The sequence below is a fragment of the Schistocerca piceifrons genome, chromosome 1, assembly GCF_021461385.2.
Source record: "Schistocerca piceifrons isolate TAMUIC-IGC-003096 chromosome 1, iqSchPice1.1, whole genome shotgun sequence".
NCBI lineage: Eukaryota > Metazoa > Arthropoda > Insecta > Orthoptera > Acrididae > Schistocerca > Schistocerca piceifrons.
In genome coordinates this window covers 197,679,602-197,697,316 of record NC_060138.1, presented here as the reverse complement: position 1 = coordinate 197,697,316, position 17,715 = coordinate 197,679,602, and the positions used below count along the sequence as shown (strand labels likewise).

General features: G+C 43.0%; 1 protein-coding gene across 1 annotated transcript in view; it reads left to right on the top strand.

Moving 5' to 3' along the window:
• LOC124799287 overlaps positions 1–17,715 on the top strand; it is a 292,389-nt gene that overhangs the window by 238,552 nt on the left and 36,122 nt on the right. Inside the window, exons 16-17 of the mRNA XM_047262901.1 lie at positions 9,244–9,445; positions 17,139–17,391. Of these exons, the coding sequence (XP_047118857.1) occupies positions 9,244–9,445; positions 17,139–17,391 (455 nt within the window). The remainder of the gene's footprint in view (positions 1–9,243; positions 9,446–17,138; positions 17,392–17,715) is intronic.

Below are 17,715 nucleotides of genomic sequence, written 5' to 3'. Positions count from 1 at the left end.
GATCCTGAGAAATCAGTACCCAGAACAACCACCTCTGGCCGTGATAACGGCCATGATACTCCTAGGTATTGAGTCAAACAGAGCGTGGATGGCGTGTACAGGTACAGCTGTCCATGCAGCTTTAACACGATACCACAGTTCATCAAGAGTAGTGACTGGCGTATTGTGATGAGCCAGTTGCTCGGCCACCATTCACCAAACGTTTTCAGTTGGTGAGAGATCTGGAGAATGTGCTGGCCAGGGCAGCAGTCGAACATTTTCTGTATCCAGAAAGGCCCGTACAGGACATGGAACATGCGGTCGTGCATTATCCCGCTGAAATGTAGGGTTTCGTAGGGATCGAATAAAGGGTAGAGCTGCGCGTCGTAACTCATCTGACATGTAACGTCCTGTGTTCAAAGCGCCGTCAGTGCGAACAAGAGGTGACCGAGACGTGTAACCAATGGCACGTCATACCGTCACGCCGGGTGATACGCCAGTATGGCGATGACGAATATACGCTTCCAATATACGTTCACCGCGATGTCGCCAAACACGGATGCGGCCATCATGATGCTGTAAACAGAACCTGGATTCATCCGAAAAAATGACGTTTCACCATTGGTGCACCCAGGTTCGTCGTTGAGTACACCATCGCAGGCGCTCCTGTCTGTGATGCAGCGTCAAGGGTAACCGCATCCATGGTCTCCGAGCTGATAGTCCACGCTGTTGCAAACGTCGTCGAACTGTGCATGCAGGCGGTAGTCGTGTTGCAAACGTCCCCATTTGTTGACTCAGGCATCGAGACGTGGTTGCACGATCCGTTACAGCCATACGGATAAGATGCCTGTCATCTCGGCTGCTAGTGATACGAAGAAGTTGGGATCCAGCACGGCGTTCCGTATTGCCCTCCTGAACCCACCGATCCCATATTCTGCTAACGGTCATTGGATCTCGACCAACGCGAGCATCAGTGTCGCGATACGATAAGCTGCAATCGCGATAGGCTACAATCCGACCTTTACCAAAGTCGGAAACGTGATGGTACGCATTACTGCTCCTTACACGAGGCATCACAATAACGTTTCACCAGGCAACGCCGGTCAACTGCTTTTTGTGTATGAGAAATCGGTTGAAACTTTCCACATTTCAACACGTTGTAGGTGGCGCCACCGGCGCCAACTTTGTGTGAATGATCTGAAAAGCTAATCATTTGCATATCACAGCATCTTCTCCCTGTCGGTTAAATTTCGCGTCTGTAGCACGTCATCTTCGTGGTGTAGCAATTTTAATGACCTGTAGTATATTTTTCAGCTTGGTGGTAATGAATGTCAACGAATCTTTTACGATAAGTAAATACCACAAATTCATATAAGAAAGGAGGAGATTTTTGTATCTGTTACTCAGAACACTGATTTTGGATCCAAGTTCTGTATCTTTAAGAATAAGTAAATACCAATACAACAAGTACCTCCACTCTACGTGACTCCGCTGCCTTCTGTAGTAACATACATCCAGACTTAATGAAACTTGCGGAAAAGTATACCCTCGTATACACAACAAATGATACACTGATCTCAAATGTGCAGGTGGTAATGAAGAATCTGTGTATCATTCGATGTGGTTTGAACAGTTACACGACACTGGATGTTTTGGCAATTTTGACATACACACATGGTTTTCCTGCTTTTAAGATAATTCATTTTCAGTTTCATTTTCGTTTGTACCGGCGTTCACTTTCATTACAATTTTGAAAATACAAAACGGAGAAAGTTACAGACAAATTTCCAAAAATATTCTCTTACGATTTATTAGTACTTTTATATAGTGCATATTAACTGATTTCTTGGCTTTCAACTTCTGAAATACTCTGTATTCTTTCTTGATTTTTCTCATTTCTTTAAATGATTTGAAGTATATTTATTCTACTTTATTTATGTATTTAGTTGTCTCTTAATAAATTATTACTCACATACAGCATCAAATTGTGTGCGATGGGTCTTGATTCATAAAAGATTACAGCAGGAATTGGATAATTCTAACATTCGTAATGCTCCTTATATATATTCCTTATGGATCAGAGAGGAGGTATAAAACTCACACTGCAGGGTATTTGGAGTTACAATTCCACATGTAATCTAAATATTTTACAAAATGTTTGAAAAACACAGTGAAAAATGTTTCTCTAATTTTTCTCAGAATTTTTTTCTGGTTATTATCCTGTTATTGCATCTAAGTCTTGAAATATTCCGTTTGAGAAGTCTGATCTGAACACGTTGTAGAGTATTATGAAATGGGATAACCTGAAAAATAGCTTCAGGAGGGTAATTGAAAACCATTTCTTTGTTCGTACATATGTAGGATGTGTTCTTTTTACATTTTCTGCTGCGATTTGTTATGCTCTCTGGGAAAATAAAGTAGGCAGCAACAACGTGTAATAGAGAATAAAAAAGTTTTTTGGTCCATTAGTTTCAACGGGGATGATTGTATAGCCTTAATGTAACTGCTAATTATAATAATTACCGCCCAGAGCTCTTGGCTCTCTGCACATCCTTCATATCCGAAACAATACGACGCACCCATGAAACTAGCAATTATATTCACCGCAGATTCCCAAAGCGTACTGGTCTTTCATACAATGTGCTCTTTGTGATCTGCCGGCCGCGGTGGCCGTGCGGTTCTAGGCGATGCAGTCCGGAACCGAGGGACTGCTACGGTCGCAGGTTCGAATCCTGCCTCGGGCATGGATGTGTGTGATGTCCTTAGGTTTAAGTAGTCCTACGTTCTAGGGGACCGATGACGAAAGATGTTAAGTCCCATAGTGCTCAGAGCCATTTGAACCATTTTCTTTGTGACCTACTCATTACAGTTTAGCGTAACATAACTGACCTGTGTGTTTAAAGTATATTTTTGGATTTTTGGGCTCCTGTCGTTTCTATTAGTAAAAGAAAAGTCACCAAAACAGCAATGTACGGAAATACATAGAGCAAGAAAGTTAGATAAGTTGTTATCAGGGTAGTGTTATATAAAAATTACCACAATGTAACCTTCTTGCGTCATCTATTCATAGAAAATACCACCATGTATGAATCTAGGACTCTACTTTCTATGGTGAAATGACAATTGTCGGTAGTAGGTCGACAGCGGTCAAGGCTTCATTCAGCTGTCAGCTGATGAGTTCGGGGAAGTAGAGTTACAGCTTGTTAACGTGTCTTTCTACACTCTTGCCCCTCCCCCCAACACCTCCCAAATATAACTTGCCGTCATCTCCAGTTTTTACCTGTGATAGATACCTAGGATACTAATTATAATACAAATAAAATATTTTAATTAGTAGTAAGTTGTAGTGCAAAAGTCCTTAGTACATCGCTTCATTACATTTTTCAAGAAATCGTAGTTTATAGAAATACATCGTTTTACAAGAATTCATCCGAAAATCTGGAAGGTACATTTGTCATAGAACTGATTTAACGTCAATAATAGCAACGTACACGCATTACTTTGACATCATAATATACACGATACGGAATCAAAGTGTGAACTCACTATTTTCTCGGTGGAGGGGCGTACCCATTTTTGTCTTACAGTGTTCAACTTCTTGTGAGTCGTTGGACTGACGAAACGTGTCGGATTTGTTGTTGATAGCAGAGACGTTCAGCCTGCGAATATCTGACTTTCCCCTGCTGCAATGATTTCCGTTTTTGGTCAGGCCGCTATTCTATCTAGACGGGCAGACCCACAGATGAGCAACTGTGTTGAAAATGCGTGTAATTTTCAAGAACTTACTACCATTTTAGGGACGCTTGGTTTTCATGCTACTATAATCGCCGAAAGTTATCCGCAAAATTGATATAACGGCAAAACATAATCGTTTTTATGTAAATTGAAGGGGAGCGGGGAGAAATGAAAGGAAACGGAAGGGCCTGATCACGTCAACTGTATAGGGACTTTATGCGGAAGCGTCGGCGTTCAGGGAAAATGTGTACGCAACCAGGACTCGAACTCGGGATCTCCTGCTTACTAGGCAGCTGTGTTAACCACTGCGCCATCTGGACACACTGTCTAACGTAAATGCACAGACTATTTCGGCACACTCACCAGCGGAGCCACATTCCCACCTAGCGTCGCATATCCACAGTCCCCGTCTATGTCCTCCATGCTCGTTAATTTTACATTTCCGCAGGAGGCTGAACGATATTGTGCATCTTCAATAAAGGTTGTGCATTCTTTGTTAATTGAAGTGAACCAATTATATGGATGCGTGGTGTCTGTTCTTTTGCACATGTCCGAACAGACACCACCCTTTCATATAATCGTTTTCTCTAACATGTTCCTTTGGAGGGAGGAGGTGGGGGGGGGGGGGGGCATGACGTCTCCAATCCTACCTTCCCCCATCTGGATCCACAGCTGCGAATTATACTTACACTCCAACCATGGAACTTCCTTTCCCTCACCTACAACCCCCAGCAGGCGATATGCACCTTCATATAGACCCATCGATGTCGAATTGCAGCAGTATGAATCTGGTAACACTGCATGGGGCTCCTATGGTTCCTGACTTCAACCATGTACGAGATGTGATCAGAAAGCAACGGGTACTACCAAGCAGGGTAGCGCAGTCGATAATACACTGGACTCGCATTCTGGAGGACGATGGTTCAAACCTGCATCTGGCCACTCTGATTTAGGTTTTCCGTGATTTCCCTGATAAGGTAAATGCTCGAATGGTTCCTTCGAAAGGGCACGGCCGCTTTCGTTCTCCATCCTTCCCTACTCCGAGCTTATGCTCTGTCTTCAATGACCTTGTTGTCGATGGGACTTTAAACACCCATCCCCTCCTCCTCTTCCTCAAGTAATGGGAATTCTTGTTTTTCTTAAAGAATATTTATTCATCATCATCAGCTTTTTCCCCTTTCAAACTAATCCCCCTCAGAGCTTTTTCCAGTGTTGGAACTCACTTTTCGTTAAGATGCTCAACATCTTCAGTAATTCTGTTTTTATCTCATCACTGGTGGCAAAACGACGTCTTTTCATGGTTATCTTCAGCCTCGGATATAGACAGAAGCCTTAAGGGGTCATTTGCGGCGAATTAGATGATTCAGGCAACAGAACGGCTTTTTAATTTGCCAAAAAATCACGAACAACATTGATCTGTGAGCGGGAGCATTACCGTGATGCAGTTTTCATAAGTGATTTTGCCCCACTAATGTTCTTTTTTTTTCAGATTGCTTCACGCAAACGGCGCATAACTTTCAGATAGTATTCCACACTGACCGTATGATCTCAAGGCAGATACTCATTATGCACTGTCCCACTGTGATCGAAGAAAACAATGGGAAGATCCTTCATATGTGATCGAACCTTGTCGAATTTTTTTCGGTCTAGGCTCTGCATACAGTTTCCATTGGGACTATTTGGCCTTTGTTTCAGCATCATACACCTGCTCATCACTTTTTATAAGCTTCTAGAGAAATTCTCGATCGTTGTCGACTTCATTCAGTAATTCCTGGACGATGTCTATGCGCCGTCGTTTTCAGTCGAAATTCAACGATTTCGGAATAAACTTTGCTGCTACACGTTCCATGCCCAAACCATCCAACAAAATTGCTTGGCATGAGCCAAATGATATGCCGACATCACCAGCAACCTCTCTGATTGTGATTCGGCGGTTGTCCAGAACCATTTTCTTCTATATTGCCGTCAGTAACTGATGCGCTACGGCGTCCAGGGCTGTCGTTCTATTCAACGTCTTCTCGACCTTTTTTAAAACATTTACACCACCCTGAAAGTTTTGCCTCACTCATACTAGATTCGTCGAAAGCCACAGTCAATATTTCTGAAGCAAAATTTAATTCAAATTCTTTCATATATCTTTTTTAAAAGTAAAAATTCGCTGAGACTCGAAACACGTATAATCTTTTCGACTGTCAACAAAGAACAGCTAAAGATATAAACATACATCAGGAACAAGTGCACCAAAAAGATAAAAAAATTGAAAAGCGGATGTATAAATTCCGCAAATTTAAAAAAAATTCCCGTAACTTTTTGATCATACCTCACATCTGGAAACGACAGAGCATTTTGCTTGTACCTCGGATCCATTTACGAACAATCACAGTTACTATAAACGTCACTTCAGTGGCAATGGCACAGGAAGGATCCCGAACACATCTGATATCTCGTGGAGTCCACAACAAGGTACGTAGCTGCTTTCATCAGGGTGAAAGATGATCCCACATGATACTATGTAGGTATTGTTAATTCAATTGCTGTGCATGCAGGCCGGAGCTCTGGTCTACTAAGGCAAAGAAAAATAATAAATACAGACTTTACCGGCATATAGTGCTGGTGAAATCTTTCTGACGTTTGCAGCAGGGAGGCTACATAGAAATCCCTCAAAGTTTCGATGAGTGCCACTCTCATCATCTACTGGCGCAGTGTCGAGATCAATTGGAAGTCATATATACATATACCTAAGCGGCGGCCACCTTTCCCTGCAACCCCTTTTGCTCTGGCGTGGCCATCGATGTGCCATCGTGGGAGGCGGACTGCCGTTCGACTCTCGGCACTTACAGTCTTTCCCAGACTCGCGGTGTCAGCATACAGCTGCTAATGAAAGATTCCACGCCGAACTCTAGTGATAGTCCTCGTACCTGTAGACGAGATTTTCATGGAGCCTTATCTCAATTCCTTCTTTAATCATCCTCCTCCAGAAGGCACAATTTGGCACAATAATCTCGATTTCTCAAATTTATTAATGATGTGTTCTGCCACCTCTGACTTCGTGCTTCAAATATACTCACCTAATGTGCCGGGTAATTGCGGTTGCAATTGGTCCTTGGCTCGGAGCTAAGCATATATTTAGTTTTTTTATAATTGTCCAGAGATAGCTTTGATGGTGTTTTCTATGAGGATTGTGGCAATTTTCACGAAGAAGGCCCAATGTAGGAGATAAACGCGAGTTTGTCTTTCCCTAACTGTTGTTTGGCGATAGGTGTTTCACTTGATTTCTTCAGTGCACATCTATCTGCACTTCGCCGTTCCCATTTTGTCGAAGTCACAAATCTAAAAATTTTTAACCTGTTGCAGCCCTGTTAGCAATTGTGATAAATTAATATGTCAAAAATCCGCCTCAGTTGCGAAATCTTTCTGTTACCAGTAACATTTCGCAAGAGGCGGATTTTCGACATATTTATTGAAGTCACAAATGGCACATGGCTCATGAAGTACTCATCACCGAAATTGATCAAAAACAAATTTCCAACCTTGATGGTGGAAGACAATCTTAGAGTTTTGGCCCCACACAGTATTCAAAGTGATATGTTAAGACCACTAAGTTATGAAGATATGAGGGCTGCCCAGAAAGTAATGCACCACATTTTTTCTTCAATAATTATTTATTGAACATAATTACGCACACGAAAGAATGGTGTTTTATCTACACATTCTATTTTTCCACATAATCTCCATCCTGTTCTATGGCCTTCCTCCAGCGCGAAACAAGAGCGTGCATGCCCTGTCGGTACCAATCTTTGTTCTGGTAACGGAGCCAGTGCTTCACCGTGTGAATCATCCCCTCTTCGTCCTCAAAATCTCTTCCACGAATGGCGTCGTTTAATGTCCCAAACAAGTGGAAGTCCGCGGAGGCTATGTCAGGTGTGACAGCTGGGGATGGTCTCCCCTACCGCTGCAAATTGTGGAGCTCCGCTGTACTGCCTTCCGATGACCTCACCCTCTGTGCCCAGCGACTAACTGTACTTCTGTCGACAGCAGATGCTCCATACACTTTGCACAAGCGTTTTTGAATATTCCTCACAGTTTCATTCTCTGCAGTGAGAAATTCAATGACGGTACGTTGCTTGTAACGTACACCACCTACGGACGCCATTTTGAAACTGTCCTGCAGCTACTGTATCTGTCGAAAGTGACGGAAACTTGGCACGCTCACTCACGAGACTTCAAATAATTCATATGTAACGTTTCGCATTCATAACATTGTTTTCGGCTGAGAAAAAAAAATGCAGCGCATTACTTCCTTGGCAACCCTGGTTTTACAAGTAGATCCAATAGTACGAAGTGGAAACCATTTGAAAGTTAAATTTTAAGCCTAATTGTTTGGGCTAGTATTAAATTTGCTTGTTCGTTGTATTACTGTTGTTACCTTGCATTTGTTTAACAAATATGTTTCCTCACGGTAAATGATGTCAGCCAAAACAGCTGCAGGATAAAGATTTATTAAAATTCTTGACCACGGTTTCGGTATATCTAAATATACCTTCATTATAAGTAAAATATACTAAAATGGTGAAGGTATATATAGATATATTGAAACCGTGGTCATGGATTTTAATAAATCTTTATCCTGCAACTGTTTTGGCTGTCATCATTTACCGTGAAGAATTTCAACAGTTGCTGTTTCAGCCATGTTTAAAATCTTGACTAATATGTTTATTTATTGTTGCAATATGTTGTTTTTAAAAGTAAAACACCGATTTTTGCGTGGAAGGGAATCTCCAATTTTGCTCTTTAAAAACAAAAAATACGTAATTCTGTAGGCTTTCGTGGCCTCTGTCACTGAAGTTAAAATCTTCTGAGTTATTAGGCCGCGTCAAATTTCTACTAGAATGATCGACGTTTCGTGGTGTCCACTACTGCTAACAGTAGTGGACACCAGAAGATCCTGAGGAAGATCCCAGCAGAGAGGTCGAAACGTCGATCATTTTGGTAGAAATACGACGTGGTGTAAAGCCCCAGAAGACCGGCCGGTGTGGCCGACCGGTTCTAGGCGCTTCTGTCTGGAACCCCGCGATCGCTACGGTCACAGGTTCGAATCCTGCCTCGAGCATGGATGTGTGTGATGTCTTTAGGTTAGTTAGGTTTAAGTAGTTCTAGGTTCTAGGGGACTGATGACCTTCGATGTTAAGTTCCATATTGCTCAGAGCCATTTGAACCATTTTTAATAACCCAGAAGATTTTAACTTCAAAAGATACGTAGCTGTTCATACCGACGTTAAAAAATCGTGTTCAATATTTTTATGGTATCAGTTCTCATCAATTTTTAATCTCGTCAATTCATTAAATAATAAATTGTATAAAACAGTTTTGTATAGTTAAACAATTAACCTTAAATGGCTGCAGAAACTGTTCTGGCCAGTTGGTCATTACATAATATCCCCTGGTAAGGCCGCACTGCAGGTTCTCTCTAGTGGTCTATAGATAATAAATATGGTCTTGCTTCCTGTAAAGTGCTACTACGTCTCGCAGGGTGATGATGACTGAGGCGTACGGCACTGTGGAGCAGGTTGTGGGTTACTATGGCAACGCCACAAATCCTGGCGCGCACTTCTCCTTCAACTTCCTGCTCATCACCGACCTCAACAGCACATCCACTGCAGAAGACTTTGTCAACGTCATCGGAAACTGGATCGACGTGATCAACACACGGGAACTCTGGTCCAACTGGGTGGTATGTATCCGAAAGGAACTTACTGTCTTTCTGCAGGCATTGTCAGCCCTTAGCTCTGTGCGCGTGAGTGTAGTTTTACCCGGCACGCAGATATCAGTTCCTAGCTAGCCTATTGCAGCTCTTTGGTGTATCAACTGCAATTCCCACTGTTCGTGAAACATGTTGGTTTTGACATTTTTGTGCAGTACATCTGTCCTAATTTGACAAATGGCTGAATAGCACATGAAACAAAATCAGGCACAACGAAATAAAAATAAAGACAGAATTTTAAAATTGAAATGTGTGAGTCGACTAAATTGTCAACCCCAGTTAGACTTTACTACATTTCAAACCGAGTCCAACAAGACAAATTATCGCCAATGTTCTTTAAAAATTGTAACACTACACTACTGACAACTAAAAGAGCAGAAAATTGATTGTTTATGAGTAGTGACTCATCTCAGATTACTTAATCGCTTAGGCTACGAACGAAAATAAAATTTGTTGTTAAAATTTCACAAGGTTTTTAAACACTATCTTACTGTCTCGTCCCTGAGATCGAGAGCAGAAAGAGACACAAAATAAATCTCCATTTACCCTGGCAACGCCATATAACTATTTCCCGGTATTAAATTCTGCTTGAGATATCATTAATTCTATTGAGATGACAGACAGCCGGTACAAGGAATGCTTTATGTGGTACACTGCAACTATACATCGTCACGAGAGTCTTGGCGGTTGGGAAAAATAAAGGGTGACATTCTTGCGTTTTTGTGATAACGGAAATGCTTTGGGCACGGCCTGGGATACCATGATGTAGCTTGATCGTGAAAGTAGACTCTGTTCCCTAAAAACTGCTATTTCGTTTCAGCGTTTAAGAGATAAAAGGAAACATGCGAGTATTGTTCTTCCTCATTCTGGTACCTCGTCTGATGTTGTTGGTGTTGTGATACAGTTGCTCTGAACACGCGCAGGCCGCCGCCCAAAGGTGCTCAACTTTCACGTCCGCTTAACTTCTTTTCGGAAAATGTTCGTATCACTCGTACTGGTTCGCAGAGTCTGAGACGTAACAGTGAAATTTCATTTCCATGACCAAGGCCATCCCCGACTGATATCACGTAATATCGTTCAAATGGTTCAAATGGCTCTGAGCACTATGGGACTTACTATCTGAGGTTATCAGAACTTAGAACTACTTAAACCTAACTAACCTAAGGGCATCACACACATCCACGCCCGAGGCAGGATTCGAACCTGCGACCATAGTAGCAGCGCGGTTCCGGACTGAAGCGCCTAGAACCGCTCGGCCACAGCGGCCGGCCGTAATATCTTAAGATAGTTAAATAATAAATTATTGTCTATTGGATTTCAAAATATTAAGTGGAAAATTTCCAGGCCACTGACGCAATATAATTAGGAATCGAATTTAGGGCTCTCTTCGATGGAATTTTGAAGGCACCGACATAACAGAAGTCAAATAAGATAGCCATGTTTGCTATTGTTCCGGAAGGCGCAAGGGAGGAACGGCCGAGAGAGCAAAAATGACACTGGCGTGAGTGTCAAGTTGTATTACGTGTCTTTTGGAACGTTCTAGAAGATGGACACATGGATACAATTCCGGTAAATAGAAAAGTAAGAAGAATTTTGCGTAGGCATAACGTTTACTGATTGTCGATTGTATCGTTTTTTCCCCAACAAGTTTGACCTAACTGTTAAAACTGGTCCTGAAATAACCAATTTTTGATTTTTATTCCCATTATTTCCCGTAATAAACGTAGAAATCGAACAAATCTTGAAAAATTTTGACTCTCTCAGTTTCAAGATACATAGAATAAAAATGTTAAATTAAATACTCAAATTAAAGAGTGTCCGTCAATCGTTCGCTGCTTTTCCCGAAAAGTGATAGGTGGCTGAATCCTGCAAAAAGTCACTAATATCTTACAGTTGATTCTAATTCTTTGAAACTCTGCCGAAAATTCAAGTTGCACATCTGGGGTCATGCCACTATTTGGACACCGCGTATAATCAGTGCTAGAGGGTGAAAACTGAAGACTAAGAACTCTGTTTTTGGTGTTAATTTGTCCGTTTCCAAGAGCTACAAGTAGATAAAGGCATATTATGTTCACACAGGTAGCTGATCAACTACTTTCTATTCTTATTGTATACTTTGAAGAAATTGTTAAGTTTTTACTATATTACTGTTACCATAATTTCTTCTTTCTTTTGTTATTTCACAGAAATGGTAGACAAATCTTTGATCTATTAAAACAAATGAAGCACTTTACGGCTTTGCTACGTCACATCGTAAAAATATTTCCTGACTAGGGTTGATGCCATTCTGCAATACAACGAATGTCTGAGAAGGACAGCAAGAAGTTGTCGTATAGACAAGGTGGGGGCCAGTCTTGCACGCTGCATGTAGATGCGTATCTGAAGTCACGACACACGGCAGCATGGATATTATTGTCTGAGCAGCGCTGTACAAATTCTTATTCCATGTGCATGTTGCTCGTTTGTGTCGTCATTCTAATTAAAACTGCAGTGATCACTTTTTTTTTTAAAAAAAAAGGTTTATTTAAAAACGAAAAATTTAAGCACTGCTCCTATGGCTAATTGATATTTCGGTTTTTATTCGGTTATTTGTAAAAAAATTTAGAAAAACCACTTGTTATAAGTGACATCAAACGAATACCGAAAAACACCGGCTTTTCAGATCGAAAATACCGGTATCGGTTCTAACTGGTCGGTTTTCCCCATCCCTAATTTTGAGTGAAGGGCACCCCTTCGGTCTTAGGAATGGACTCGCCCATATCCTAGAAGTGTAGGAGACACACTTTGAAATTAATTCGCTGACTGCCGATTCTTTAACTTCAGCTGTATTAGATATAAATCTTACTACGCAATAATAACACATGAAAATTCGTGGCACCCCAGAATTCGAACAAAAATTTCCCGCTTATCGCGAGCGGTCGCTTTAACAACTGAGGCTACCCGTGCTCGCTTCCAACACCGACCTAAACTTTCGTGTGCCACGGTGTCTACATTCTTATACCATAGTCCACTAAATTCATCATCTAATGCTCGCAACACTATCTAACACGTCTTATATAAGGAATTCGCAGTCAGGGAACTAATTTCAAGTATTTCGTACAGGCGTGGAACGTCAGCATGTGTGTTCCATCAGGCATGCGTGTACACTATGTGATTAAAAGTATCCGGATACCTGGCTGTAAATGACTTACAAGTTCCTGGCGCCTCCATCGGTAATACTGGAATTCAGTACGGTGTTGGCCCACCCTTAGCCTTGATAACAGATTCCACTCTCGCACGCATACGTGCAATCAGGTGCTGGAAGGTTTCTTGGGGAATGGCAGCCCGTTCTTCACGGTGTGCTGCACTGAGGAGAGGTATCGATGTTGGTCGGAAAGTCCTGGCACGAAGTCGGCTTTCTAAAACATCCCAAAGGTGTGCAATAGGATTCAGGTCAGGACTCCGTGCAGGCGTCGTTTGGCATTTACCGGCGTGGTATGTGGCTTATGAGCAGCACTCGATCATGAAATCCAAGTTTTCTCATCTCCCGCCTAACTGTCATAGTACTTGAAGTGGATCCTGATACAGTTTGGAATCCCTGTGTGATAGTCTGCATAGATGTCTGCCTATTACATATTACGATCCTCTTCAACTATCGGTGGTCTTTGTCAGGCAACAGACGAGGTCGGCCTGTACGCTTTTGTGGTGTACGTGTCCCTTCCCGTTTCCACTTCACTATCACATCTCAAACAGTTACCTAGGTATGTTGATCAGTGTGGAAATCTCGCGTACAGACGTATGACACAAGTGACAGTCAATCAACTGACCACGTTCGATGTCCGACGTCAGTGAGTTCCGCGGAGCGCCCCGTTCTGCTCTCTCACGATGTCTAATGACTACTGAGGTCGCTGATATAGAATAACTGGCAGCAGGTGGCGGCAAAATGCACCTAATAATAAATCGTATGTTTTTGCGGTTGCCTGGATACTTTTGATCACATGGTGTAAGTATTACAAGCATTGGCGAGCACAAGATGACATCTACATTCTTCTCGATTCCTCTTTATCTCAATCTCCAAAAGAAATTGATACACCTGCCTAATATCGTGTAGGGCCCTCGCGAAACGCAGAAGTGCCGCTGTATGACGTGGCATGGACTCGATTAATGTCTGAAGTAGTGCTGGAGGGAACTGACACCATGAATCCTGCAGAGCTGTCCATAAATCCGTAAGAGGGGGTGGAGATCCCTTCTGAACAGGATGTTGCAAGGCATCCCAAATATGCTCAATAATGATCATGTCTGGGGGGGTTCGTGGCCAGCGACAAACTCGGAAGAGTGTTCTTGAAGCCACTATGTAACAATTCTGGACATATGGGGTGTCGCATTGTCCTGCTGGTATTGGGCAAGTCGTCGGAATGCACAGTGGACATGAAAGAATGCAGGTGATCAGACTGGAGGCTTGCATACGTGTTACCTGTCAGAGACGTATCTAGACGTATCAGGGGTCCCATATCACTCTAACTGCACACGCCCCACACCATTACAGTGCCTCCACCAGCTTGAACAGTCGGGACTTAACATCTGAGGTCATCAGTCCCCTAGAACTTAGAAATACTTAAACCATCACACACATCCAGGATTCGAACCTGCGACCGTAGCAGCCGCGTGGTTCTGGACTGAAGCGCCTAGAACCGCTCGGTCACAGCGGCCGGGTGGACAGTTTGAGCGAGTGATTTGGTCACCCAAGTCCCCCGACGGGAATCTCATCGAACATAACCGATGGGTCAGTTCGTGCACATGTCTGCACTGGTTTCACTTTCACAATTATCGACGCAGTAGGGACGAAATTTCTGCAAGGGCCTGCACTGACTTGCTGAGTCAATGCCACGTCGAGTTACTGCAGTACGCCGGGCGAAAGGAGACCCGACGTGATATTAGGAGGTATCCTATGACTTGTCAGTTCCACCTTCGTACACCAACTTAAACCTCAACAATACAGCCTGTTTTTAGCACACGAGTTTGGCATTTACTTGCTGACCAACCATTCTTGCCCGTGGATTATTATTTAATTGAAAGTAAATGAATGTCACCAGAAAGATGAATTAGTGTGAGTGAGTTTTGCAGGTTGCAGTATCGCTGAGTGGGTGAATGCGAGTCAGACTGTTGTTATATGTGCTTGTAGCGTCCTTCGCCACCACTGTTTAGCCCTTTTATATAGATGTTGTATTTAGACCTTCACTTTATTGGTAGGAATCGTGGCAAAATATGTAATTTGGTATAAGGTTGCAAGTCGCTTCTTATTCGAGAGGGTAGATGATTTCCGGTCCGGTCTTAGCAGACTGCCAAAAATTTAGTGAAACATTGCCAGGTAACCAACGCTAGCTGCAAACGGAGACTATAAACTGCGAATCAGTTGTTTATGTGGGTACCTTTGCTCTGTCCTTCCCAGAATCCGAAGGCCGAATTCTTAATTGCGTTCTTCTTCAATTCCACTACTAAGAGCATTGTGCCGTATAATACTGCCTCCTTAAAGGATTGTGATGTGTTTCTTTTTTTCCATTTTGCGATCTTCGTTGATCTGATCTGGCAAAATGTTGGGATACCTTATGTAATTATTTGAAGAGACATGAAAATTAAACATTTGACTGTCTCACAATGTACACTCTAAGACAAAAAAGATGCACCACGAAGGAGTTACCTGCTGGGACGGAAATTCATAGCTGTGATGTACATGTACAAACAAACAAATGATTACAATTTCAGAAAAATTAGATGATTTATTCAAGGGAAAGAGCTTCACAAATCGAGCAAGTCAGTGACGTGTTGGAGCACCTCTGGCCCTTATTCGAGCAGCTATTCGCCGTGGCATTGATTGATAGAGGTGTGCCAAAGACTGCCAAACTGGTGAGTTAGATCATCAAAATCCCGAGTTGGTTGAGGGGCTCTACCCGTAACGCTACAAACATTCTCAATTAGGGAGAGACCCGGCGACTTTGCTGTCCAAGGTAGTGTTTGGAAAGCATGAAGATATGCAGTAGAAACTCTCGCTGTGTGCGAGAGGTCATTATTTCGCTGAACGTAAGCCCAAGATGACTTGCCATGAAGTCCGCAGTTCGTGGTCGTGCGGTAGCGTTCTCGCTTCCCGCGCCCGGGTTCCCGGGGTCAGGTATTTTCTCTGCCTCGTGATGACTGGGTGTTGTGTGATGTCCTTAGGTTAGTTAGGTTTAAGTAGTTCTGTGTTCTACGGGACTGATGACCGTAGATGTTAAGTCCCATAGTGCTCAGAGTCATTTGAACCATTTGAACTTGCCATGAAGGGTACCTAAATGGGGCATAGCATATCGTTGACATGTTGCTGTGTTGTAAGGGTGCTGCGAGTGACAGTGAAGGAGTCCTGCTATGAAATGAAATGTTGTCAGACCGTATCGCAGACGACAGTCACGTTGGTATTCCACCGCTGTCGAGGGTGTCTTCAGGCATGTCTTCTGCCAGGAATGTCGTTGACTAGAGTAGAATACCAACTAGACTGTCGCTTGACGACCAGGAGTGATGGTCTGCGGTGCCATTTCATTTCCTATCAGGACCCCATTGGTTTTCATCCTTTCACACAGCCATATGTCGATGATATTCTACGCCCCGCTTTGTTGCCCTTCATAGAAAGCCGTCCTGGGCTTACATTTCAGCAAGACAATGCTTGTCTTCGTGCTTGTGAAACCCTACCTTTGTCCAGAAAGGTCGCCAGACCTGTTCGCAATTGAGAACGTCTGCAGCATAATGGGCAAAGTCCTTCAGCTAGCTCGGAATGTTGACGATCTAACGCGCCAGCTGGACAAGATTTGGCACGATATCCCTCAGCAGGATATCCAACCGCTGTATCAATCAATACCAAGCCGAACAACTGCTGCTTAAGGGCCAGAGGAGGACCAAGGCGTTATTAACTTGCTCAATTTGTGAAACTCTTTCTTTTCAATAAGTTATCAAACTTCTTTCTAAAATTGTAGTAATTTGTTTGTCTGAAATTTAATATGACATCTACCGATTTTCGTCAAATTAGGATAATTGCTTTGTAGTGCAACTTCTTCTTCTTCCTCCTTTTTTTGTGTGATTGTGTATTTGATATGGCGTGATGTGTTGTGTATGCTCTGGATCAGACAATATCTGGCCCTTTTATTTCGAACCTTGTTCTGCAGAATTAATGTTATTGTTGTCCAGAGGCCATCTTCTCTTACCTATGCTCCTCATCCAGTCACAAATCGAAAGCCTTATGCTAAGAGCGGACATCGACTGTCTTCTACAACAGGTGGCCGAAGGAGGAACTTAAGTAGTACAGTTCCCTCCATAGGGACACAACACTATGCCTTCATTGAAACAATACGATAATGAGAAAAAAATGCACTGATAGGAAGCATTTCTTTTGGATTTTCCCTATAATCCGCTCTTGTGTGCTGCAGTTAGCGCGCGCCTTATTGAACTTTAGTTTCTGTTTCACAGGTGGACTATCCCCTTGTATTACATCTTCATTAGTAGTTCAGTTTTCGTTGTCCCAAATTCTCAGTCGTTTGATGAAAACCATTTTCATTGTAGGTGAATGTGATGTGTGTCCCTAAATTAAACTGGACTCTTTTGTCATAGGTAGTACATAAAAAACATAAGGGCACTGCACGTGGCATGGGTATCTTTCCAGATCGGCAACCACGACCAGCACCGCGTGGCCAGCCGCTACAGCCCAGAGCTGGTGGACGGGATGAACATGCTGGTGATGTTGCTACCTGGAACCGCCGTCACCTACAACGGAGAAGAGATCGGCATGGAGGACAACTACAACATGAATTGCGAGGTGGCCCACGACCCTCAAGGCTGCCACGATAACGTCACTCTCGGGAACTCCAGAGACCCAGAGAGGACGCCCTTCCAGTGGGATAACACTGCAAACGCTGGTACAGTGATATTTTGAGACTCGTAACATCGCATGCAACTTCGATACGCATAGAAGCTGAAGTTACGAATTAAAATGTGTGCCAAGGCCAGGGCTTTAACGTGGGTCTCCTTCTTACTGGGCAGACGCTCTATGATTAACATACCTGCACGGAATACCCTACTCCAGTGCCTATAACATACAAAGCTACGGTGCTATCACCTGCTGGCCGTTGTGGCCGAGCGGTTCTAGGTGCTTCAGTCCGGAACCGCGCTGCTGCTACGGTCGCAGGTTCGAATCCTGCCTCAGGCATGGGTGTGTGTGATGTCCTTAGGTTAGTTAGGTT